Source organism: Portunus trituberculatus, chromosome 29 (assembly GCF_017591435.1).
Source record: "Portunus trituberculatus isolate SZX2019 chromosome 29, ASM1759143v1, whole genome shotgun sequence".
Classification (NCBI taxonomy): domain Eukaryota; kingdom Metazoa; phylum Arthropoda; class Malacostraca; order Decapoda; family Portunidae; genus Portunus; species Portunus trituberculatus.
Window position 1 is genome coordinate 13,613,445 of NC_059283.1, and position 27,500 is coordinate 13,640,944.

Genomic DNA, 27,500 nt, shown 5'->3' on the forward strand with positions numbered 1-27,500 from the left:
GCAACAGGTATTTACATCTGGCTAACGGAAGAGGTAATTAAGACGCTCAATTGTTGTAAAATGTAGCCGCTCTTTTAATAGTAAATCCGTCGCTCTTTCGAGAAAATGTTGTCGCTCTTTTAACATATAGATTTGCTCTTTTGTAAAACTCCGCATTGTGTGTGTACCTATCTACATTAGACGCATCACATCCGTGAGTGTTTCTGTCTTCCCTCATCTCAGCAATCTACATCAAACACTGGTGGCCATTGACTTTTTTTCTGATATATATATATATATATATATATATATATATATATATATATATATATATATATATATATATATATATATTGATATATATATATATATATATATATATATATATATATATATATATATATATATATATATATATATATATATATATATATATATATATTGATATCTTTTGTTATTTATGAAAGAGCTGTACTCCATACTTTATTCATAAAGTCTGAGCATCAATGGATTGTATTCCATTATATTCTATTATATTCACACACACACACACACACACACACACACACACACACACACACACACACATCTTACCGTGGCACAGCGCTACCACCAGCGTCAGTAACAGCACGATCCTCATCGCCGTCGTCAGTGTGCAGGACAAAACCTGGTACTGTTACTGCCAGACAAGTGTGGCGCACTGCGCAGCCTCGCTCCACTCACAATTTATAAGAATATGCCAGTCTCTTTCCGGACATTCTGTGTTTAAGTGGCCAGTGCATCATTAAATGGTAAAAAAAAATACATACATGCGCGCGCACGTGTGTGTGTGTGTGTGTGTGTGTGTGTGTGTAATTCACCATGGTCGTCTGCTGGTCACCCAGCCAACCTTTATCCTGTGGAAAGAGTTCAAAGCTCATAGACAGATTTTCGGGTATGATTGAGACCACACCAAACGCCACACACCGGGACAGCGAGGCCACAACCCCTCGAATTAAATCGCTTACCTACTTGCTGCTAGGTGAATAGGGCTACACATTATGAGACTCGCCAATTTGCCTCGTGTGTGTGTGTGTGTGTGTGTGTGTGCAGATAGGTAGGGAAAATCCCCAAAATAGGGTACACGATTAATAATGAGCCCCTAAAAGGTACATAATATGAAAAGGTTTAAGAGTTCAAGTTTGCATCGATCTTGGTGTAAGAAAGCAATGCATAGAGGTTAGAAATAAGGCAAATAGGGCACTAGGATTCACTTTTAGGAGAGTTAAAAGTAGAAGTTCCGAAGTGATATTTGAATAATATTTGGCGTTGGTCAGACCGCATCTAGATTATGCGGTACAGTTCTGATCCCAACATTATAGGAAGGATAAAAGTCTTTTAGAATCAGTGATGATAGATATTCCGTATGAAGAGATATTAAAGAAAGTAGATTTTGCATTTCATAGAGAACTGATAGAAGTATTTCAGTGGCATGGGGGTTAAAACAAAGGGTACATGACCAAAGTTCTTAGAAGCAGTAGCCAGGATGAAATAAGAAATAAGGGACTTAAGCTTGAAAGATTCAGGTTTAAGAAAGAAATGAGAAGGACTTTGTTCTCGAACAGATTGGTTGATGAATGGACTGAATGCAGTGATCATGTTGTTCCTGCTGAGTCAAGAGGGAGCCTTAAAAGAAGATTAAATTCATGGATGGGGATGATGGATGGAATTAAGAAGCTTTGCTCATACAAGGACTGCCACGTGTAGGCCTGACAGCCCCTTGCAACTTCCCCCATTTCCTTATGTTCTTTTCTGTGTGTGTGTGTGTGTGTGTGTGTGTGTGTGTGTGTGTGTGTGTGTGTGTGTGTGTGTAATTTACGGTCGTCTGCTGGTCACCCAGCCAGTCTTCCCTATTACGGAGCGAGCTCAAAGCTCATAGACCAATCTTCAGGTAGAACTGAGATGTGTGTGTGTGTGTGTGTGTGTGTGTGTGTGTGTGTTCACTGTTTGATCTGCTGCAGTCTGACGAGACAGCCAGACGTTAGCCTACGGAACGAGCTCAGAGCTCATTATCTCCGATCTTCGGATAGGCCTGAGATCAAGCACACACCACACACCGGGACAACAAGGTCACAACTCCTCGATTTACATCCCGTACCTACTCACTGCTAGGTGAACAGGGGTTACACGTGAAAAGAGACACCCAATTATCTCCACCCGGCCGGGAAATCGAACCCCGGTCCTCTGGCTTGTGAAGCCAGCGCTCTAACCACTGAGCTACCGGGCGTGTGTGTGTGTGTGTGTGTGTGTGTGTGTGTGTGTGTGTGTGTAATTCCCCTCGGTTGCCTCCTGGTCACCCAGCCAGTCTTCCCCATTACGGAGCGAGATCAGAGCTCAAAGACCGAACTTCGGGTAGGACTGAGACCACAACACACTGTACACACCGGGAAAGCGAGGCCACAACCCCTCGAGTTACATCCCGTACCTATTTACTGCTAGGTGAACAGGGGCTACACATTAAGAGGCTTGCCCATTTGCCTGGCAGCCCCGGGACTCGACCCTGACCCTCTCGATTGTGAGTCGAGCGTGTTAACCACTACACTACGCGGTGTGTGTGTGTGTGTGTGTGTGTGTGTGTGTGTGTGTGTGTGTGTACGTATGGTGTGAGCGTATGTGCGTGTGTGTGTATACTGTATATATATATATATATATATATATATATATATATATATATATATATATATATATATATATATATATATATATATATATATATATATATATATATATATATATATATATCAAACAGTTCAACTTATATAAATATATATATATATATATATATATATATATATATATATATATATATATATATATATATATATATATATATATATATATATATATATATATATGTACTATTGAAGTCAACAGCGAGGTCTGCATTATTCTTTTTGTACAGCGTATTTTGTGTTTTTCGCACAAGGGTGCGTTCGTCCGGTTTTAGTTGGTAGAGTAGTGTGCCAAAGTCCATTTTCTCTAGACGTCTTTCGGTCTTGATCAGACCATCTTCAGGAGAGAAGTGAGTGCAACAAGTTTATAAGTTTATAAGTTCATTTTCAGAAAGTTATATATACAGAAGATGGGGGTGGTGTATCTCCTCGCTAGAGATACACTGGAAGAGATAGAAGGTGAAAAATAGAAAATAAGTAAGAGAAGGAAAGTAGCCGGGCGGTCCGGCTTGCTGTGGTAAAGTGATGAGTGTCACAGGGCAGTGCTGAGTGCTGGGTGGAAACCGGAGAACCCGGGGGAAAACCACCCACACTGCTGTGGGAGATGCGATTGAGATGTGGGGGGTTACATGTATCACATAATAATATACATAATGTAAACAGCTTAATTACACGTATGAAAAGGTTAGTTAGTTAAATATATTAGTGTCACATAATAATATACATAATTGTAAACAGCTTAATTACACTTATAAAAAGGTTAGTTAGTTAAATATATTAGTGAGAATTAGGTATATATGTTGATGAGTCTGTACAAATGATGTGTGTGTTTGTTGTCTGCGGCACTTAGAAATGTGTCTTGTCCTGTTCGTTAGTCACTTTGTTTATCGTTCACTTTGTGTAAGTCTGACTACGGTCAGCACTTTCTTTCCTCCTTGTCACAGCCCGTCCTGTGCGGCTCACTCCAGATGTGTGTGTGTGTGTGTGTGTGTGTATAGATTGTCACCTTGAAGTGACATGGGCCTTTGCCTTTTAGCGGCCCTGAGGAAAGGTGCTATCGTGTAAACGTACATTGCGTTTTTGGGGCTTTAGCAGGGCCACATCTATCTAACGGCGAGATGTCCTGAGGAGAAACCACAGCTAAAAATCACTCCAGATGACTTTTTTTTTTTTTTTTTTTTAAGATTGCCACCTTTTAAAGAAGGTGACGTGGGCCTCTGGGTTGAGCCTGGCCCACAGGTAATTTGGAGTGTGGCTTTCACTCCTGTGTGAAAAGTATGTAGCTAGTTATCTTGGTGGTGGAAATTGTTCTACTAAAGATGTCAGTTTGTCGTGGGGCGTATCTCGGACTATTTGTTGTGCTGTTCCAAGTCTTCTGTCTATGAGTGGTGCTGTTATCTCGCACTCGGTGAGGTAATGCTGGAGTGGTGAGTCGCTTTCCATTCCACAGTGACGGCATGTTTGAGGAAGGGTGTTTTTAACTTGATCAAGGCATTTGTAACCAAGACGCAGTCTGTATATGTCTACTTGTGTTCTCCTCTTTAAGTTTCTTGGGAAGTTTGTTTTATTTTGACTTGTTTGGTTATACCATCTTGAGCTGTTTGAACCTTCAATTTCGTTGGTTTGGAGAATTTGGATCATGAGGTCATTCGTTTTGTGCTTAAGGGCATTTTTTGTTTGTTGTATGCTGGTTGGTATGTGGAAATTTACTGTGGGGAGTTCTATGGCGTCATTTGCCGCTTTGTCTGCAGCCTCATTTCCTTCCAGTCCTGCATGGCTTGGGACCCAATTTATATGTATATTTCTGCCTTGTCTCTTGATGTTTTGCATTGTGGCTAGAATGCTGGTGATAAGTTCTATGTTGTCTTTAATTGGTGTTTGTTGGAGTTCTTGTATGGCACCTAGGGAGTCAGTATGAATGACTATGTGTTTGTGTCTAATTTTGCAGTGACGTAGTGCCTGCTGAATCGCTACCAGCTCTGTCTGTAGTGTTGATGCGCCATCGGTGAGTCTGAATATCGCTGTTGTGTTTTCGGAGACGAAAGCTGCGGCCGCGCGTTTGGTGATCGGATCGACAGAGCCATCGGTGTAATATACTTCGCAATTCTGCGGCGGGGCTGCTTGGAGGGCAATCCTTGCTGCTGCTTGTAAAGTCTTTTGGTCTAGGTCCTTCTTGGAGTGTGGCAGGGCAGTCACGCTGGTTTGGAAATCCTTAGTGTTCCAGGGTGGTGGCTCTATGTAATCTTTGTGGGGTTTGTCAAGCTGAAGGTGTGTGAAAAATTTTTTTGCTTCCATGAATTTCAAGGTGTCGTTAGTGGTCGCAGCCCAGGTAGACTTGTGGAAGAGCGTCCGGTCCTGTGCCAAGGCTTGTCGGATTTGGTATAATGGTTCATTGTTATGCTGGCGAAAAAATTTAACTAGATGGCTGGCGTTTGTAGCGTATAGTCTGGTTGTGAGAGGTGGAATCTTTGTTTCTTGTTGAAGGGTGCATACCTTTGTCCATCTTGGGGCTCCTGTTATAATCCTGAGAGCCTTGTTTTGTAGTGTTTCTAGTGCACACAGATTGTAGGAGGAGGTAAGAGCTAGACAGGGCGCCCCATACTCTATGACAGATCTGATTGCTTGGAGGTAGTATAATCGCAGGATTTCGGGTGCTGCTCCTCCGTTGGTTCCTGTAATTTTCCTCATCACTCGGATCCGTGCGTTTGCCCTCTCTTTGAGTGATTCGGTGTAAGCCTTGAAATTGAGTTTAGCATCAAGGCATATGCCAAGGTATGTATGGCAGCTGGACCATTCGACCGGTGTGTTATCTAAGATAACTGGTGGTAGTTTTTTCCTAGAACCGAAATGCATAGAGCGAGTCTTGTGCGCATTTATTTTTAGCCTTAGTTTTTGGCACATGTTTGCTACTACTGTTGCAGCTTCTCTTGCTTTCCTTTCGTATCTTCGGCCAGTGGAAATAATCTCCAGATGCCGTGGAGTGCAACTATATATGGGCGGCGGAAGCAGGTAGTCGCGTCAGGTAGCCAGTCAGAGCGCGGATCGAGTTTCGTCTGAAGCGGCCAATGAGCAGCCGGCTACAGCTCCGTGTGGCTGTCGCTGGGATGGTAACGATGATTCTGGCTGACTGGCTACGGTCTACCTGACGCGACTACCTGCTTCCGCCGCCCATATAAGCCCGCATCCTCACTAGTTGCACTCTACCAACTAAAACCGGACGAACGCACCCTTGTGCGAAAAACACAAAATACGCTGTACAAAAAGAATAATGCAGACCTCGCTGTTGACTTCAATAGTTGTTGTTGTTGTTGTTGTTCTCAAAAACTGTGCTTCCGAACTCGCTCACAGCCTGGTCAAACTCTTTCATCTGTGTCTCTCTACTTCTATTTATCCTTCTTGCTGGAAGTTTGCTCACATTCAACCTGTCCCTAAAAAAGGTGACCACTCCAATCCTTCTAACTACCGCCCTATAGCTTTGATTTCCTGCCTTTCTAAAGCCTTTGAGTCTATCCTTAATAGGAAGATAATGAGGCATCTATCAGCTCACAACCTTCTCTCTGATTGCCAGTATGGTTTCCGTAAAGGCAGATCTACTGGTGATCTTCTTACTTTCCTAACTGAATCTTGGTCATCCTCTTTAGGGACTTCGGTGAAACCTTTGCTGTCGGCCTTGACATATCGAAAGCCTTCGATAGAGTCTGGCACAAATCTTTAATTTCTAAACTACCCTCCTACGGATTCTATCCTTCTCTCTGTACCTTCATCTCCAGTTTCCTTTCCGATCGTTCTATTGCTGCTGTAGTAGACGGTCACTGTTCTTCCCTAAAACTATCAACAGTGGTGTTCCACAGGGTTCTGTCCTATCACCCACTCTCTTTCTATTATTCATCAATGATCTCCTAAATCTGACTCAATGCCCTATCCACTCCTATGCTGATGATACCACCCTGCATTATTCAACAGCGTTCAACAGACGCCCAACCCAACAACAATTAAATGACTCAAGGCGAGATGCTATAGGACGCCTAACTTCTGATCTTTCACTTGTTTCTGATTGGGGCAGAGAAAACCTGGTTTTGTTCAATGCCTCAAAACTCAATTTCTACAACTATCTACTCGACATAACCTTCCAGACAACTATCCTCTCTTCTTCAATAACACTCAACTTCCCTCTCCTCTACATTAAACACACTCGGTCTATCCTTCACTAAAAATCTAAACTGGAAATTTCACATCTCTACTCTTGCTAAATCAGCTTCCAAGAAGTTAGGTGTCCTATGGCGTCTTCGTCCATTTTTCTCTCCTCCCAGCTGCTTGCTCTGTACAAGGGCCTTATCCGCCCGTGTATGGAGTATGGCTCTCATGTCTGGGGATCCACACACACAGCTTTACTAAACAAGGTGGAATCTAAAGCTTTTCGTCTTATCAACTCTTCTCCTCTAACTGACTGTCTTGATTCTTTAAGTCACCGCCGCAATGTTGCATCTTTATCTGTCTTCTACCGCTGTTTTCATGCTGTCTGCTCTTCTGAACTTGCTAACTGCATGCCTTCCCCTCCTGCGGCCTCGCTGCACAAGACTCTCTACTTCTTCTCATCCCTATTCTGTCCATCTTCCTAATGCAAGAGTTAACCAGTATCTTCACTCCTTCATTCCCTACACTGGTAAACTCTGGAACTCTCTACCTGTGTCTGTATTTCCACCTGCCTATGACTTAAACTCTTTCAAAAGAGGAGTGTCAAGACACCTCTTACGTTAACTGGACCCTCCTTTTAGATTTTTCTGTTTTTCTCTTTCTACTTTTCTTTAACAGGGCCTGGCAACCAGCGGGATTTTTTTTTTCCAACACTGTGTTTGCCCTTGGCCAGTGCCCTTGTAATGTAAAAAAAAAAAAAAAAAAAAAAAAAAAGTACATGCATTCAAAATGGTCTACTCCCGATATACATACATATATATATATATATATATATATATATATATATATATATATATATATATATATATATATATATATATATATATATATATATAAAGTTGAACTCTTCTCTCAAACATTAACTAAATACTCCACCTTGGATGATTTTCCGCATGTTCCTCCCTCTCCTCCCCCCTCTGACTATTTCATACCTACAATTAAAGTTATTCGCAATGATGTTTTCCATGCCCTCACTGACCTGAACCTTCGGAGGGCTTATGGATCTGTTGGAGTCCCTCCTATTGTTCTCAAAAATTTTGCTTCCGTAATTGCACCTTGCCCGGCCAAAGTCTTTCAACTCTATCTATCGACTTCTACCTTTCCTTCTTGCTGGAAGTTTGTCTACATTCAGCCTTTTCCTAAAAAGGGTGACTGTTTTAATCCCTCTAACTACCGTCTTATAGCTTTAATCTCTTGCTTGTCTAAAGTTTTTGAATATATCCTTAATAGGAAGATTCTTAAATATGTCACTTCATCGCCAGTATGGCTTCTGTCAAGAACGCTGTACTGGTGATCTTCTGGCGTTCCTTACGGAGTTTTGGTAACTTTTTTTTTTCTCTCTTTTTTGAGATTTCGGTGAAATTGTTGCTGTAGCGTAAGATATATCATATGGCACAAAGCTTTGATTTCAAAACTGCCTTCCTGCGGTTTCTCTCCTCTCTACAACTTCATCTCAAGTTTCCTTTCCTACCGTTCTATTACAGCCTTGGTAGACGGCCACTGTTCTTTTCCTAAACCTATTAACAGTGGTGTTCCTCAGTGTTGTCCTGTAACCCACTCTCATTAATGACCTTCTTAACCAAACTTCTTGCCCTATCCACTCCTACGCTGATGATACCACCCTATATCTTTCCACTTTCTTTCAGAGACGTCCAACCCTTCAGGAAATCAACAGATTACCTAGGGACGCCACAGAACGCCTGACTTCTGATCTTTTTAAGACATTTGATTGAGGCAGGGAAAACTTAATAGTTTTCAATGTCTCAAAAGCTCAATTCCTCCATCTATCAATTCAACACAACTTCCCAGACAACTATCCCCTCTTCTTCAATGACACTCAACTGTCTTCCTTTTCCACACTGAATATCCTCAGTCTGTCCTGTCCTTTACTCATAATCTTACTGGAAACTTCATGTCTCATCTCTTGCTAAAACAGCTTCTATTAAGTTAGGCGTTCTGAGGCATCTCCGCCAGTTTTGCTCGCCCCTCCAACTGCTAAACTCTGTACAAGAGCCTTATCCGTCCTTGTATGGAGTAGCTACTCTTCGCATTTTTTTTTTTTTTTTTTTTTTTTTTGAGGGGTTTCCACTCATACAACTTTATTAGATAGGGTGGAATGAAAAGCTTTTCGTCTCATCAACTGCCCTCCTCTGACTGATTGTTTTCCGCCTCTTTCTCATCGCCGAAATGTTGCATCTCTTTCTATCTTTTATCTCTTTTTTTATGCTAGCTGCATGCCTCCCCTCCTCCTGCGGCCTCGCTATACAAGGCTTTCTTCTTCCTCTCATCCCTATTCTGTCCAATCAGTACTCTCATTCATTTATACCTTTCACTGGATAACTCTGGAACTCCCTACATACTTCTGTATTTCCATCTTCCTACGACTTGACTTCTTTTAAGAGAGAGGTGTCGAGACATTTGTCCCTTGCTTTTGGAGGACTCTTTGACCTCTTAGGGAACCTGGAGTTTCAGAGGAAAAAACTCCTTTACGATGATTCATAAAAGATGGAAAGCACGAAACAGTCGGAAGGTGTTGGGGAAGGAGGTATGATTCTCAATTCATTCAGCTCTGAAATTTTTGTATAGGTTTGCGGAAAGAATTTAGCATTAGTGAGAGACACGTTTATGGTGTTGCAAGAATGGAATGGAAGACGGAGATTTAGATGTTTTCATGATGAAAGTGGTTAAGATAGCTGAAGACTTGTCTTGGCAACATTTAAGTACTTAATGCTAATGATGGAGAGCTCAAGTCCCGTCTCTTACCATGTACAATGTGTTACAATAAAATAAATTAATAAATAGATATAATACTAATAATAATAATAATAATAATAATAATAATAATAATAATAATAATAATAATAATAATAATAATAATAATAATAATAATAATAATAATAATAATAATTTAATAATAATAATAATAATAAAATAATAACTTAATATTTAATAAGAATAATAATGATAATAATAATAATAATAATAATAATAATAACAATAATAATAACAATAATAATAATAATAATAATAATAATAATAATAATAACAATAATAATAATAATAATAATAATAATAATAATAATAATAATATGAAAAAATACACTAAAATATATTAACAAGGTGTTGTAAACCTGAACGAAGACTGAAAAAACGTTTCTAGCAGACATACAAGCACGTAAGGGAAGTTGAAGATGTTGATAAGACACAGCTGACCTTTGCCTTATTAATGTTAAAAGGGCAACCTGCATCCTGTCTCTCTGTCAAAGCACCATTACTGTAACAAAGACCAGTAGCAGTAGCAATAGTAGTAGTAGTAGTAGTAGTAGAAGTAGTAGTAATAGTAGTTTGTTTTTGTTGTTGTAGTAGTAGTAGTAGTATCAGTAGCACTAGTAGTAGTAGTAGTAGTAGTAGTAGTAGTAGTAGTAGTAGTAGTAGTAGTAGTAGTAGTAGTAGTAGTAGTAGTAGTAATAGCTGTAGTAGTAGTAGTAGAAGTAGAAGTAGTGGTGGTTATTGTTGTTAATGTCACTCTCATGGTGGTGGTGGTGGTGGTGGTGGTGGTGGTAGCAATAGCAGTGGTAGCAGTTCCTAGATGAATTCTAAAGATTTGTTTCACATGAGAGAGAGAGAGAGAGAGAGAGAGAGAGAGAGAGAGAGAGAGAGAGAGAGAGAGAGAGAGAGAGAGAGAGAGAGAGAGAGAGAGAGAGAGAGAGAGAGAGAGAGAGAGAGAGAGAGAGAGAGAGAGAGAGAGAGAGGTATTGAGAAGGAAGGGGATGGATAAGAGGGACAGGAATGAGCATGTGGTGTGTGAAGAAGGCAGACCTATTATACATGTCAGAGGCAACTCTACCCAATGGCGGCTGCTATGAAAAAAGGATTGTCAAAAATATAGGTAGCTAGGAATAGTACTTCATCTAGCAGAGAGCCAACTGTACATACATTAAGGCTGCAGGAGGGATGGAGTACACATGCAGTTGGCAAGTTCTGAAGTGCAATAACCATGGAAATGACACTCCAACATGCAGCTTTGTGGCCTTAGTGAGACATTCAAGACTGTTTGATTGAGAATAAAAGATTTGACTCCATCTAGTTTAGTAATACATTATAGTAAGAATTTTCCTTACAGGCCTCTGGTAGCTTCCCTCCATTCAATGCCCCTCAATTGAATTTGCAGCTGGAAAGAGAAAAATAAGCAGTAAAAATAACATATAACATTCAACGTTATAAAAATTATCAAAAAGACGAGATGTGAGACTTTCTGTTAAGAAAAGAATTTTTATAAGTCAATTGTTAAATAGTAAATACCACTCCTCTTCTCCTCAGTTGTCCACTGTCATATGTGGCTTCCAGCTGATACATTATGCTTGTATCTTATACAAAGTAAGACCCATTATATCATTCATTTTTACTTTTTCAATGGTATTTCTTACATATAGTATTACAATGGAAATTGTAACATATACTTACTCTTAATGATTCAAAATAGAAATTTCACTAATCATACAAAGTTGGTTGCATTCATCAACAAATTCAATGAAAAGATATAATGTAATGGAGAAAATTACACATACACACACACTGCCTTGACATTAATTTGTCTTATACTCCATCACATTTCAACATACATATTGGAATAAATAAGATTAGTTATCATAATGTACATTAGTGAAGTAAATGGAAAATTAATTTAGATGCTTATAAATTCAGTTTCTGGAAGTCTTCTACTAATTGTCTATGTCATTATTGTTCCCCTATTATCGTATTTTTAATTCTTTATTGTTTTCTTTTCTTTTCTTTTCTTCGATGGCAAGAAGTTAATGATAGAAATTGTGTTTGCAGTTCTACAGCTGTTAACCTATTGCTGAGGACTGGGCCATCTGACACCTGTAGAGCATTGCAAGTGTCAATTCAGTGAAGGGGTATTTGTCAAGTTGCCTGCTAAACTTTGATGAAAAACTGGACATCTGAGGTTCTACTGAATGCATATATATTTGGTGTAGTACTTTATTGACTAGTACTGCCTCCCTTCATTGTTACCTAAACTGCTGACCTTTCAAAATGACCTGCTATTGTTCATGATCTCTTTTATTGGTAATATGTGATAAGGATAATGAGGATGATGACAATTATGTGATGGTAATGATGCTACTGATGATGATGATGATGATGCTATTGATGATGATGATGATGATGATGATGATGATGATGATGATGATGATGATGATACATGATAGTTGAATTTGAGAACAAAACATCACATGTCCCAATATCATAGTCCAAAAGAAATTTGAAGAAGTACATTCACAACATTGTGTACTAAACATGCATGCATCTTTGGTATTATAAGTGTACAGAATACTAGCAGACTTCAACAAAGGATTGGTGATATTGTAGCAATAGCAGAAAATAAATTATATAACAACATAAGTACACTAAATAAAATTAACAAAAAAAAGTGGATAAACTGCCAAATTCAATTAAATGAGTGAAAAGTTTCAATGATACGAGCCATCACTACCTATTAACTGCTTGATATTATGGCTTCAACAACAGAAAGTCTGATGTGCTTAGAAAAACTAAGACACATGCATCCACTAGCTGGCTTGGCACTTGTGAGAAGACTCAATGTTACTCTGATGAATAGAAAGGTAACAACCTCTACTTGATGCTCTATCACAAGCTTATCCTAACATATGGCAAGAGGCAAGAAATTTAATAGAATGCATATAATAACTATCATAAATCACAGTCATACTCAACTCACTGATAAGTTATATTTCTGGTTGTATATACCGAAGAAGGTAAACAAATACAAACAGTATGGTAGGTACTCTGGCTATGGCCACTCATGCGAGGCTTAAAACATTGCAAGTCTTTGGAGTTGTATGTGTTTTCATGCCACATGTTCTTAGAATATGTTCATAAGATTCAATGCCACTGAAGTAAATAAAGCTTTAGATTCTTGAATTCTCACACTTAAGCACCATATGATGCTTACTTGATATCTGATAAACATGACAAGATGAGATCATGCTAAATCAGTGACTCACTCCCTTCATTTGTCTCTAGGCAAACTATTCTTTCCTGACTCTCACTAAAATATTTCCTCACTGTTTTTCTTTCAGATATCAATAGTAGGGTTCACATAACTTCAAAATTGATTTGTGAAATCCTTTAAAAAGGACATCCTGCTGGATGGTTGCAGCTCCTGGCACCATTTTCAGTGGGTTGAGCTACTGGTACCCTGGATTACTGGTACCATATGAATTGGAGGGTACAACACTTGCTTGCTGGGCCTTCATCTCCTCCATTTTCTCCCTCTTGAAGAATCCAGACTAGAGAGAGAGAGAGAGAGAGAGAGAAACAAGATTTTAATATATTCATCACATTTTCTACCAGAGAGAAGAGAAAAAACTTGGTAATGCATTTAACATACTAACTCTAATAGAAATATACCATATAATAACACAATTCACATATGAACCATCTGACATATTATATCTACTCATTTATACCTTTGTTATCTAAAAATGCTTGTTATATGCAGTGCACAATGATTTACATTGCCAATGTTTGAAATAAGTAAGAATGTTCTACTCATGAAACTCTGACCTTGGATAAGCCTGGGTGATGAGAATGTTACTTTTTTTTCTTCAGATGATCAACAATTTTTTCATGTTGTCCAAACAGTTCACTAGTTTTCTTGTTTTTTCATGCATTTCTTATACCATTTTAGATTTTGCTCACAGCACATTACTTACCAATTAATGTATGTCAAATTATACAGTAATTTTAATTTTGAATGCTACAAGTGCCTCACTTTGTTCCTTTGACTCACCTTGTACATCCCATATGCCAAGAGTCCCAGCAGCAGGAGGCCTCCCAGCACTGCCAGCAGGATGACCCACCAGGGAATGCCCTTTGCACGCAGGGTATCAGGCTGGATGTAGGTCACCACAGTGCCCTGCGCCTCCCTTAGAAACAAAGAATATATCTTTTAGTACACTTAACTACATTTTTTTTTCTTATGTAAGAGAGGATGACTAGCCAAGGGCAAAAAAAAAATACAAAGAAAAAAAGGCCCACTCAGTTGCCAGTCTCCTTACAGAACCGAGAGAATTAGCCAAAGGATAGGGACAAATATCTTGAGACCTCCCTCTTGAATGAAATCAAGTTAAAGGAATTTGCAAATACAGACACAGACAGGGAGTTCCAGAGTTTACTAGAGAAAGGTAAAGGTATAAAAGACTGAGAGTACAGGTTAACTCTTGTGTTACAGAGTTGGACAGAATAGGGATCAGAGGAAAAAGAGTGAGGCCACAGGAGGAGGGTAGGCATGCAGTTAGCAAGATCAAAAGTGCAGTTAGCATGAAAATAGCAATAAAAGATAGCAAGAGATGTAACATTCTGGCAGCAAGAAAGAAGCTAAAGACAGTCAGTTAAAGGAGGGAAATTCATGAGAAGAAAAGCTTTTGATTCCACCCTATCTAATAAAGCTGTGTGAGTGGAACCCCTCCAAACATAAGATGAGTGCTCTATACAAGGGCAAATAAGGTCTTTGTACAGAGTTGCCAATTGGGTAGGCAATAAAAACTGGCAGAGACATCTCAGAATGCCTAACTTCATAGAAGCTGTTTTAGCAAGACATGAGATGTGAAGTTTCCAGTTTAGATTATGAGTAAGAACACTAATAAGTTTTCTCTGCTCCAATAAAAAAATTTATAAAGATCAGAAGTTAGGTGTTCTGTGGTGTCCTTGCATGACCTACTAATTTCCTGAAGGATTGGTTGTCTCCGAAAAGACATGGAAAAGTGTAGGGTGGTATCATCAGCATAGGAGTGGATAGGGCAAGAAGTTTGGTTAAGGTCATTAATGAATAATAGGAAGAGAGTGGGTGACAGAACAGAACCCTAAAGAACACCACTGTTGATAGACTTAGGAGAACAGTGGCCATCTGCCACAGCAGCAATAGAACGATCGGAGAAGAAACTTCAGATAAAGTTGCAGAGAGAAGGATAGAAGCCGTAAGAAAGCAGTTTTGAAATCAAAGATTTGTGCCAGACTCTATCAAAAGCTTTTGATATGTCTAACGTGACAGCAAAAGTTTCACCAAAATCTCTAAAAGAGGATGACCAAGACTCAATAAGGAAAGCCAGAAGATCACCAGTAAAGTGGCCCTGATGGAAGCCAAACTGGCGATCAGATAGGAGATTGTGAAGTGACAGACGTTTACAAATTTTCCTACTGAAAATAGATTTAAAAACTTTAGACAAGCATGAGATTAAAGCTATAGGATGATAGTTTGAGGGATTAGAACGGTCACCCTTTTTAGGAACAGGTTTAATGTAGGCAAACTTCCAGCAAAAAGGAAAGGTAGAAGTTGATAGACAAAGTTTGAAGAGTTTGGCCAGGTAAGGTGCAAGTACGGAAGCACAGATTTTGAGAAAGATAGGAGAAACACCATCAGGTCCATAAGCCTGCAGAGGGTTTAGGTCAGCAAGAATATGGAAAAAATCATTACAGAAGAATTTAAATTGATGGCATGAAATAGTTAGAGGGAGGAGGAGTGGGAGGGACAAGCCCAGAATCATCCAAGGTAGAGTTATTAGCAAAGATCTGAGAGAAGAGTTAAGCTTTAGAGCCAGATGTGATGGCATCAGGATGAAATAAAGGAGGGAGAGATAAAGAGGTAAAGTTACTGGAGATGTTTTTGGCCAGATGCCAGAATACTCAAGGGGAGTTTGAGTTTGAAAGATTTTGACATTTTCTAATTATGAAGGAGTGTTTGGCAAGTTGAAGAACAGACTTGGCATGCTTCCAGGCAGAGATATAAAGTCCATGAGATCCAGGTGATAAAGGGCTCAAGTATCTTTTGTGGGCAACCTCTATATCAAGTATAGCACAATAACAAGATGAGTTAAACCAAGGCTTTGAAGGTTTAGGTTGAAAAAAAGAGTGAGGAATATGTGCCATCATGCCAAACACTATCATCTCTATTATGCATTTAGCACACAGAGATGGGTCTCTAACACAAAAATAGTAATCATTCTAGGGAAAATCAGCATAATACCTCCTCAGGTCCCTCCAAATGGCAGAGGCAAAATGCCAGAGGCAACTCTGCCTTGAAGGATCCTGAGGAGGGATTGGAGAAAAATAACAAGATACAGATATGAAGTTGTGATCGGAGGAGCCCAATGGAGAAGATAAGGTAACAGCATAAGCAGATGGATCAGAGGTAAGGAAAAGGTCAAGAATGATGAGTGTATCTCCAAGATGGTCAGGAATATGAGTAGGGTGTTACACTAGTTGCTGTAGGTTATGGAGGATAGCAAAGTTAAAGGCTAGTTCACCAAGATGGTTAGTGAAGGGAGAGGAAAGCCAAAGCTGGTGGTGAACATTGAAATCTCTAAGGATGGAGATTTCCACGAAAGGATAGAGGGACAGAATGTGCTCCATTTTGAAAGTTAAATAGTCATAAGAATTTACTATAGTCAGAAGAGCTTGGGGAGAGGTAGACAGCACAGATAAATTTAATTAAAGAATGACTATTGAGTCAAAGCCAGTTGGTGGAAAACTTGTAAGATTCAAAAGCATGGCCATGAGACCAAGTTAAGTTATTGCACACATAGATGCAACATCTAGTTTAGGAAAGAAAACTAGGACAGAGAAAGTAAGAGGGAACAGAAAAGGGATTACTGATTGCCTCAGACACCTGTGTTTCGGTGAGGAAAAAAGATGAGGTTTTTGCAGAGGAGAGGTGGTGTTCTACAAACTGAAAATTAGATGTAAGACCACGAATGTTGCAAAAGTTACCGAAGAAAAAGTTGAGGGAGGTGTCAAGAAATCCGGGACCAACATTGGTAGAGTAGTCCATCCTGGGGATATTTATGGTCCCCTCCCTAGAAGGAGACTCCAAGGCTGATGCAGAAGTTGCCATCGTTTTATTTTAAGTGGAGTGTGTATTTACCTACCTAGTTGTATTTACCTAGTTGTAGTTTTACAGGGCCTTGTGTGTGTGTGTGTGTGTGTGTGTGTGTGTGTGTATTTACCTAATTGTATTTACCTAATTGTAACATACGGAAAAGAGCTATGCTCGTGTTGTCCCGTCTCCATATCTATTAATGTCCAGCTTTTTCTTAAAATCATGAATATTCCTTGCGTTGACCACTTCCACGTCTAAACTATTCCATGCTTCCACCCTTCTATGAGGGAAGCTATATTTTTCACATCTCTCCTATAAGTGGCCATTTTAGTTTTTTCCCATGCCCTCTCGACATTCTTTCATTCCACATACACAGATCTTCCCTATCCATTTTTCCATGCCAATCATCACTCTGTATATTGCTATCAGGTCTCCCTTTCTCTCTGTTTTCCAGGGTCGGAAGTTGCATTCTTTTCAGTCTGTCTTCATAAGTCAAATCTCTTAAGTCAGGCACCATTTTGTTGCAGCCCTCTGTACTTTCTCTAGTTTCCTTATGTGTTTCTTTAAGTTCGAGCCCACTGTATTGTTGCATATTCAAGCCTCGGTCTTATCATTGCAGTAATTATTTTCTTCATCATTTCTTCATCTAAATATACGAACGCCACTCTTATGTTCCTCAATAAGTTCAATACTTCTCCAATTATTTTGTTTATATGTCTCTCTGGCGATAGGTCATTGGTAATTGTCACCCCAAGGTCTTTTTCTTCATGACTGGTTTTATGTCTTCATTTCCTATCTTGTACATACTCCTGATTCTTCTTTCACTCTTGCCAAACTCTATTTTCTTGCATTTTGTCGTGTTGAACTCCATTTGCCATGTACAGCTCCATTTCCATATTCTGTCCAAGTCTTCCTGGAGTAGTTCGCAATCTTTGTCACATCTCACTTTTCTTAACAATTTTGCATCGTCTGCAAATAGGCTCACATAACTGGACACCCCATCCACCATGTCATTTATGTAGACCGCGAACATTACTGGTGCCAACACTGATCCCTGTGGAACTCCACTCTCCACCAAGCCCCATTCTGATGGTCTGTCCTTAATTATTGTTCTCATTTCTCTTCCTACCAAAAGTCTTCCATCCATTTTAGTAAACTGCCATGCACTCCTCCTACCATTTCAAGTTTCCAGATCAGTCTCCGGTGTGGTACCTTATCAAAGGCCTTTTTTAAATCCAGATATATTCCATCAGCCCAACCATCTCTTTCCTGTATTACATCTATCACCCTCGAATAGTAACATATCAGGTTTGTCGTGCATGAACGCCCTTTTCTAAAACCAAATTGACACTCACAAAGTATGTCATTTTTCTCCAAGAAGTCTGTCCATCTATTCTTCACCACCCTCTCACACATCTTAGCTACCACACTTGTAAGTGACACTGGTCTATAGTTCAATGGGTCTCTTGTTACCTGATTTATAGATTGGGACAATGTTAGCTCTTTTCCAGTCTTGGGGCACTACACCTTCCCTTAATGAGGCATCAATTACTTCACAAACTTTTTCTGCCAGTTGCTCCTGCATTCTCTTAAAATCCATCCTGATACCCCATCAGGTCCCACAGCTTTTCTCACTTCTAAACTCCCCATCATATTCTTGATCTCCTCCACAGTTACTTGAAACTCCTTCATAATCCCTTTCTGTTCCATTACCAGTGGTTTGTCAAAAGCAGTCTCCTTTGTGAATACCTTCCGAAAGCATCCATTCATAGCCTCTGCCATTTCCTGGGATCTTCACTGCATACTCCATTTACTTCTAAACTTTCAATACTTTCTATTTTTGATGTTGTTGTTCACATGTCTGTAAAAAGCCTTGGTTGGTCTTTACATTTATCAATTATATCCTTTTCTTGTTTCTTTCTTTCTTCTCTTCTAATCAACACATATTCATTTCTTGCTCTTTTGTAACTTTCCCACTGCTTAATCCGTCTTTTCCTTCTCCACCTCTTCCATGCATCCTCTTTTCTTGTTCTAGCCTTTTCACATCTATCGTTAAACCAGTCCTGCTTTCCAACTTCTATGTTGTCTTATTGGTACAAATTTTTCTCACCTTCTTTGTATATTTTTATAAATTCCTTCCACTTTTCATTTGCTCCTTAGCACTCTTGAATTTCATCCAATTTGTCTCTTGAAAGAATTTCTTTAGGTTTCCAAAATCTGTCTTGGCATAATTCCATCTTCCCACTTTATATTCTTCATTTCTTCTAGATTTCTCTTCATCTATCACCTTGAACTCCAAAACTGCATGATCACTCTTTGCTAAAGGGCACTCCACCCTCATCTCCTCAATGACCATTGGCTCTGTACTAAAGACCAAGTCCAGTCTTGACGATGCTCCTCTCCTCCAAACCTAGTATCTTCTTTGACCCACTGAGTTAACACATTTTCCATTGCCAGTGTCAATAGTGTATTTCCCATGTTGTCTCTGATCCTTCCATTGACCAGTCCTCCCAACACACCTCTTTACAATTAAAATCTCCCATCATTATAGTTCGTTCACAGCCACCCAACATTTCTTCCAGACATGTTCCTGTATCACTTATCATTTCTTCATATTCCTGTACTGACCATGCATTTGTCTTAGGTGGTACGTACACCACTATGTAGTGCCTCTTTTTCCTTCATTAGTTTCTGCTCTGATCTTTAGCACTTCTGCCTTTCCCATACCTTCTTTCACTTGATCCACCTTTATATCTTTTTAACCAGCAACATCACTCCTCCTCCCATCTTACCTACTCTATTTCTTTTCCAAACATTATATTTCCTTCTCCAACCATCATCAGGTCTTCTCCTCTCTCAGTTTTGTTTCAGTAAGACCCACAATATCTGGGTTCTTGTCCTCAAGTAATCGTTGAGTTCTAAAATCCCGATATCACTCCATTTATGTTGGAATACATTACATTCCGCTCATACGTAAGTTTCTTTAGTCCTTTCTTGCTGTACTTTTCTGGGTTATGAACCACTTCCTCAGTCTCATATCCAAGATTCTCCAGAAAACTCTTTCTTCTCCTCTTCTGTCCTCTCTTCATTTTTTTCAAAGCCTCCTTTCTCAACTCATTTAACATTTCTCTTCCTTTTCACCGAGATCTCTTCTCAACCAAATCTTCCTTGTTGTTTCCTGCTGGGCTAGCCTCCATGACTTCTCCACCAATTCATCTACATCCTTTTGTGACTTAAGTTTGATTCTTATTGGCCTCATACCTTCTCTTGTGAACTTTCCAATTCTATGGAAGTCCTCTATTTCTTGTACTAGGTCTTTTCCTCCTCCTGCACCACATTAATGATATTATTTATCACCTTTTTATGTTTTTCTCTCTCCATTTTACTCGGTGTCTTATCCTCCTCCACACCAAATATCACCACACATCTCTTTTGTCTACAGTTTCTCACCAATGTCTCATTTGACTTAATAACCTTCACCACTTTCTCAGCAATCTTCTCTTCTATGATCTGTTGATCTATAATTTCAGCAAGGCCCAAAGTTTTCTCCCAGACTCTTTGATTTCCTTTTCCAGACTTGCAACTTTGTAATTTACCTCCTTTCTTTCCACTTCCTGACTTTTTTCCATTCAGCCTGCTTCTCCATCACTTTTCCTAGAGATTCTCCACATTTTTCGCAATTCACTTTAATTAGCTTAACTTCCTCTTTCAGTGCTTCATTTTCCTTCTTCATATCGGCACAGTCTTTCAATACATTGTCATAACTCGTTTCCAGGCCCCCATACTTTTCAAACAGTTTTTCAATTTTACCTTCCAACTCCAGAATTTTCTTCACATAAGCGCTCTTCTCCATTATTCCTTGAAATCCTGTGAAGTCTGATTCATCTTTCGAGTTCACGGCCGCCATGTTGCGCAGATGTAAACAAACCAGCTGATGGCTCAAACGCAGGCTACAGTTTATATTTACCTTCCTGGACATTATTTTGCTAATCAACAGTTAACATGACTATATGGAGACGGGACAAACATTACCAGCTCCTTTCCCACCTTGGTTACTCTTAGGCAATGGTAACTGTAGAATTAGAGATGATTGCTCTGAGCTCAGCGACCACATCCGTGTGTGTGTGTGTATTTACCTAATTGTATTTACCTAATTGTAACATACGGAAAAGAGCTATGCTCGTGTTGTCCCGTCTCCATATCTATTAATGTCCAGCTTTTTCTTAAAATCATGAATATTCCTTGCTGACCACTTCCACGTCTAAACTATTCCATGCTTCCACCCTTCTATGAGGGAAGCTATATTTTTCACATCTCTCCTATAAGTGGCCATTTTAGTTTTTTCCCATGCCCTCTCGACATTCTTCCATTCCACATACACAGATCTTCCCTATCCATTTTTTCCATGCCAATCATCACTCTGTATATTGCTATCAGGTCTCCCTTTCTTCTGTTTTCCAGGGTTGGAAGTTGCATTCTTTTCAGTCTGTCTTCATAAGTCAAATCTCTTAAGTCAGGCACCATTTTGTTGCAGCCCTCTGTACTTTCTCTAGTTTCCTTATGTGTTTCTTTAAGTTCGAGCCCACTGTATTGTTGCATATTCAAGCCTCGGTCTTATCATTGCAGTAATTATTTTCTTCATCATTTCTTCATCTAGATATACGAACGCCACTCTTATGTTCCTCAATAAGTTCAATACTTCTCCAATTATTTTGTTTATATGTCTCTCTGGCGATAGGTCATTGGTAATTGTCACCCCAAGGTCTTTTTCTTCATGACTGGTTTTATGTCTTCATTTCCTATCTTGTACATACTCCTGATTCTTCTTTCACTCTTGCCAAACTCTATTTTCTTGCATTTTGTCGTGTTGAACTCCATTTGCCATGTACAGCTCCATTTCCATATTCTGTCCAAGTCTTCCTGGAGTAGTTCGCAATCTTTGTCACATCTCACTTTTCTTAACAATTTTGCATCGCCTGCAAATAGGCTCACATAACTGGACACCCCATCCACCATGTCATTTATGTAGACTGCGAACATTACTGGTGCCAACACTGATCCCTGTGGAACTCCACTCTCCACCAATCCCCATTCTGATGGTCTGTCCTTAATTATTGTTCTCATTTCTCTTCCTACCAAAAGTCTTCCATCCATTTTAGTAAACTGCCATGCACTCCTCCTACCATTTCAAGTTTCCAGATCAGTCTCTGTGTGGTACCTTATCAAAGGCCTTTTTAAATCCAGATATATTCCATCAGCCCAACCATCTCTTTCCTGTATTACATCTATCACCCTCGAATAGTAACATATCAGGTTTGTCGTGCATGAACGCCTTTTCTAAAACCAAATTGACACTCACAAAGTATGTCATTTTTCTCCAAGAAGTCTGTCCATCTATTCTTCACCACCCTCTCACACATCTTAGCTACCACACTTGTAAGTGACACTGGTCTATAGTTCAATGGGTCTCTTGTTACCTGATTTATAGATTGGGACAATGTTAGCTCTTTTCCAGTCTTGGGGCACTACACCTTCCCTTAATGAGGCATCAATTACTTCACAAACTTTTTCTGCCAATTGCTCCCTGCATTCTCTTAAAATCCATCCTGATACCCCATCAGGTCCCACAGCTTTTCTCACTTCTAAACTCCCCATCATGTTCTTGATCTCCTCCACAGTTACTTGAAACTCCTTCATAATCCCTTTCTGTTCCATTACCAGTGGTTTGTCAAAAGCAGTCTCCTTTGTGAATACCTTCCGAAAGCATCCATTCATAGCCTCTGCCATTTCCTGGGATCTTCACTGCATACCCATTTACTTCTAAACTTTCAATACTTTCTATTTTTGATGTTGTTGTTCACATGTCTGTAAAAAGCCTTGGTTGGTCTTTACATTTATCAATTATATCCTTTTCTTGTTTCTTTCTTTCTTCTCTCTAATCAACACATATTCATTTCTTGCTCTTTTGTAACTTTCCCACTGCTTAATCCGTCTTTTCCTTCTCCACCTCTTCCATGCATCCTCTTTTCTTGTTCTAGCCTTTTCACATCTATCGTTAAACCAGTCCTGCTTTCCAACTTTTCTATGTTGTCTTATTGGTACAAATTTTTTCTCACCTTCTTTGTATATTTTTATAAATTCCTTCCACTTTTCATTTGCTCCTTAGCACTCTTGAATTTCATCCAATTTGTCTCTTGAAAGAATTTCTTTAGGTTTCCAAAATCTGTCTTGGCATAATTCCATCTTCCCACTTTATATTCTTCATTTCTTCTAGATTTCTCTTCATCTATCACCTTGAACTCCAAAACTGCATGATCACTCTTGCTAAAGGGCACTCCACCCTCATCTCCTCAATGACCATTGGCTCTGTACTAAAGACCAAGTCCAGTCTTGACGATGCTCCTCTCCTCCAAACCTAGTATCTTCTTTGACCCACTGAGTTAACACATTTTCCATTGCCAGTGTCAATAGTGTATTTCCCATGTTGTCTCTGATCCTTCCATTGACCAGTCCTCCCAACACACCTCTTTACAATTAAAATCTCCCATCATTATAGTTCGTTCACAGCCACCCAACATTTCTTCCAGACATGTTCCTGTATCACTTATCATTTCTTCATATTCCTGTACTGACCATGCATTTGTCTTAGGTGGTACGTACACCACTATGTAGTGCCTCTTTTTCCTTCATTAGTTTCTGCTCTGATCTTTAGCACTTCTGCCTTTCCCATACCTTTTTTCACTTGATCCACCTTTATATCTTTTTTAACCAGCAACATCACTCCTCCTCCCATCTTACCTACTCTATTTCTTTTCCAAACGCCTCAAACTGCCCATGGTCTTGTATTATCACTCCCAAATCCTTTTCCTTTTCCACCTTTTTCAACACTACTTCTTCACCCATCTTATATGACCCTCTTGGCCGTCTTCCACTCTTCCCATCTCCATCACATGACTTTTGCTCAGATTAAATTCCATTTGCCACCTCTTGCTCCACTCCCAAATCTTATCCAGATCTGCCTGTAAAATTTCACAATCTTCTTCACTCTTCACACACCTACACAACTTCGCATCATCCGCAAACAAATTAATATAACTGTTTACTCCTCTGGCATGTCATTAATATATACAAGGAAAAGTATTGGTGCCAGCACTGAGCCTTGTGGGACTCCACTCTCCACCACCAACCAGTCCGACTTTGCATCCCTTATTACCGTTCTCATCTCCTCCATCTCAAGTAGTTTTCCATCCACTTTAACACTTTTCCTTTCAGTCCTCCATAAATCTCTAATTTCCATAACAGTCTCATGTGAGGTACCTTGTCAAAAGCTTTCTTTAAATCCAAATATACACAGTCCATCCATCCTCTCTCTTGTATTTTGTCAACCACTCTTGAATAAAAGCTCAGTAGATTTGTTACACATGACCTCCCTTTCCTAAAGCCAAATTGATGATCCGATAATAACTTATGATCCTCCAGGAACCGTATCCAATATTTCTTTATCACCCTCTCACAAATCTTACCGACCACACTTGTTAGAGACACAGGTCTATAGTTAAGAGGCTCTTCCTTACTGCCTCCCTTATAAATGGGCACCACTTCAGCTCTTTCCACTCTACTGGTACTTCCCTGTTTCTAATGAACACCTTATAATATCATATAATGGATCAATCAATTCTTCTCTACACTCCTTCAATAATTTTCCTGAAACTTCATCTGGTCCCATCGCTTTATCATCTTTAAGTTCCTCCAACATTTTATATAACTCCTTTTAGGTATCTTAATGTCATCCATGTGCACATTTCCTTGTACATTCTGAGGTTTTACAAACATTGTTTCTTCAGTAAATACTTGCTGAAACCTATTATTTAGCAATTCCGCTATATTCTTAGGGTCATCTACTATCCCTTGCTCTCCTTTTAATCTTTCAATGGACTCTCTTTTTAAGTTTACCATTTATGAACCTGTAAAACAATTTTGGATGTTCCTTACTCTTGTCTACAATATCTTTTCAAATTTTCTTTCTTCCTCCTCCTTACCCTCACATACTCATTTCTCGCCACTCTATAATTCTCCTTATTTAGTATATTCCTGCTCTTTTTCCATCTTTTCCAAGCCACATCTCTCTTTTCCTTAGCCTTAACACAAGTTGCATTAAACCAATCCTTTCTTCCTTCCTCTCTCGGTTTATACTTTGGTACAAATTTCATAACTCCTTCTTTATAATATTTCATAAAATCTCATATTTCTTTTGCACTTCTCTGATTTGTAACATCTCCTCCCAATCTAATTTTCTGAAATAATTTTTCAAACTTTCTGTGTCCATCTTTCTATAATTCAATCTACCATCTGTATGTCTCTCTTCCTTCCTGTGTTGTTGCTATCTGCATTTCCATAACCACATGATCACTCTTTCCCAAAGGACACTTGTATTGTATATCTCCACATAGGTACACTCTCTTGTTAACACCAAATCCAGTCTAGCCGGTTCATCATCTCCTCTATATCTAGTATTTTCCTTCACCCTCTGTTCCATCATATTTTCCATCATTAGTTGTCTCTCTCTCCCATGCTTCCTCTCCAACACCATTGTGTGTGTGTGTGTGTGTGTGTGTGTGTGTGTGTGTGTGTGTGTATTTACCTAATTGTATTTACCTAATTGTAACATACGGAAAAGAGCTATGCTCGTGTTGTCCCGTCTCCATATCTATTAATGTCCAGCTTTTTCTTAAAATCATGAATATTCCTTGCGCTGACCACTTCCACGTCTAAACTATTCCATGCTTCCACCCTTCTATGAGGGAAGCTATATTTTTCACATCTCTCCTATAAGTGGCCATTTTAGTTTTTCCCATGCCCTCTCGACATTCTTCCATTCCACATACACAGATCTTCCCTATCCATTTTTCCATGCCAATCATCACTCTGTATATTGCTATCAGGTCTCCCTTTCTCTCTGTTTTCCAGGGTTGGAAGTTGCATTCTTTTCAGTCTGTCTTCATAAGTCAAATCTCTTAAGTCAGGCACCATTTTCGTTGCAGCCCTCTGTACTTTCTCTAGTTTCCTTATGTGTTTCTTTAAGTTCGAGCCCACTGTATTGTTGCATATTCAAGCCTCGGTCTTATCATTGCAGTAATTATTTTCTTCATCATTTCTTCATCTAGATATACGAACGCCACTCTTATGTTCCTCAATAAGTTCAATACTTCTCCAATTATTTTGTTTATATGTCTCTCTGGCGATAGGTCATTGGTAATTGTCACCCCAAGGTCTTTTTCTTCATGACTGGTTTTATGTCTTCATTTCCTATCTTGTACATACTCCTGATTCTTCTTTCACTCTTGCCAAACTCTATTTTCTTGCATTTTGTCGTGTTGAACTCCATTTGCCATGTACAGCTCCATTTCCATATTCTGTCCAAGTCTTCCTGGAGTAGTTCGCAATCTTTGTCACATCTCACTTTTCTTAACAATTTTGCATCGCCTGCAAATAGGCTCACATAACTGGACACCCCATCCACCATGTCATTTATGTAGACTGCGAACATTACTGGTGCCAACACTGATCCCTGTGGAACTCCACTCTCCACCAATCCCCATTCTGATGGTCTGTCCTTAATTATTGTTCTCATTTCTCTTCCTACCAAAAGTCTTCCATCCATTTTAGTAAACTGCCATGCACTCCTCCTACCATTTCAAGTTTCCAGATCAGTCTCTGGTGTGGTACCTTATCAAAGGCCTTTTTTAAATCCAGATATATTCCATCAGCCCAACCATCTCTTTCCTGTATTACATCTATCACCCTCGAATAGTAACATATCAGGTTTGTCGTGCATGAACGCCCTTTCCTAAAACCAAATTGACACTCACAAAGTATGTCATTTTTCTCCAAGAAGTCTGTCCATCTAGTCTTCACCACCCTCTCACACATCTTAGCTACCACACTTGTAAGTGACACTGGTCTATAGTTCAATGGGTCTCTCTGTTACCTGATTTATAGATTGGGACAATGTTAGCTCTTTTCCAGTCTTGGGGCACTACACCTTCCCTTAATGAGGCATCAATTACTTCACAAACTTTTTCTGCCAATTGCTCCTGCATTCTCTTAAAATCCATCCTGATACCCCATCAGGTCCCACAGCTTTTCTCACTTCTAAACTCCCCATCATGTTCTTGATCTCCTCCACAGTTACTTGAAACTCCTTCATAATCCCTTTCTGTTCCATTACCAGTGGTTTGTCAAAAGCAGTCTCCTTTGTGAATACCTTCCGAAAGCATCCATTCATAGCCTCTGCCATTTCCTGGGATCTTCACTGCATACTCCATTTACTTCTAAACTTTCAATACTTTCTCTATTTTTGATGTTGTTGTTCACATGTCTGTAAAAAGCCTTGGTTGGTCTTTACATTTATCAATTATATCCTTTTCTTGTTTCTTTCTTTCTTCTCTTCTAATCAACACATATTCATTTCTTGCTCTTTTGTAACTTTCCCACTGCTTAATCCGTCTTTTCCTTCTCCACCTCTTCCATGCATCCTCTTTTCTTGTTCTAGCCTTTTCACATCTATCGTTAAACCAGTCCTGCTTTCCAACTTCTATGTTGTCTTATTGGTACAAATTTTTCTCACCTTCTTTGTATATTTTTATAAATTCCTTCCACTTTTCATTTGCTCCTTAGCACTCTTGAATTTCATCCAA

At 39.3% G+C, this 27,500-nt stretch overlaps 2 protein-coding genes across 2 annotated transcripts in view; both read right to left on the reverse strand.

The window, feature by feature from the left end:
• The window catches only part of LOC123510582 (balbiani ring protein 3-like), a 4,770-nt gene extending 4,039 nt beyond the window's left edge, over positions 1-731 (reverse strand). Inside the window, exon 1 of the mRNA XM_045265859.1 lies at positions 574-731. Coding sequence (XP_045121794.1) covers positions 574-619 — 46 coding nt within the window. The 5' untranslated portion in view covers positions 620-731. The remainder of the gene's footprint in view (positions 1-573) is intronic.
• A 10,543-nt stretch (positions 732-11,274) lies between these two features.
• The window catches only part of LOC123510522 (integrin alpha-PS4-like), a gene marked incomplete at its 5' end in the record, with an annotated part of 42,688 nt that continues 26,462 nt past the window's right edge, over positions 11,275-27,500 (reverse strand). Inside the window, 2 exon segments of the mRNA XM_045265758.1 lie at positions 11,275-13,216; positions 13,720-13,855. Of these exon segments, the coding sequence (XP_045121693.1) occupies positions 13,115-13,216; positions 13,720-13,855 (238 nt within the window). The 3' untranslated portion in view covers positions 11,275-13,114.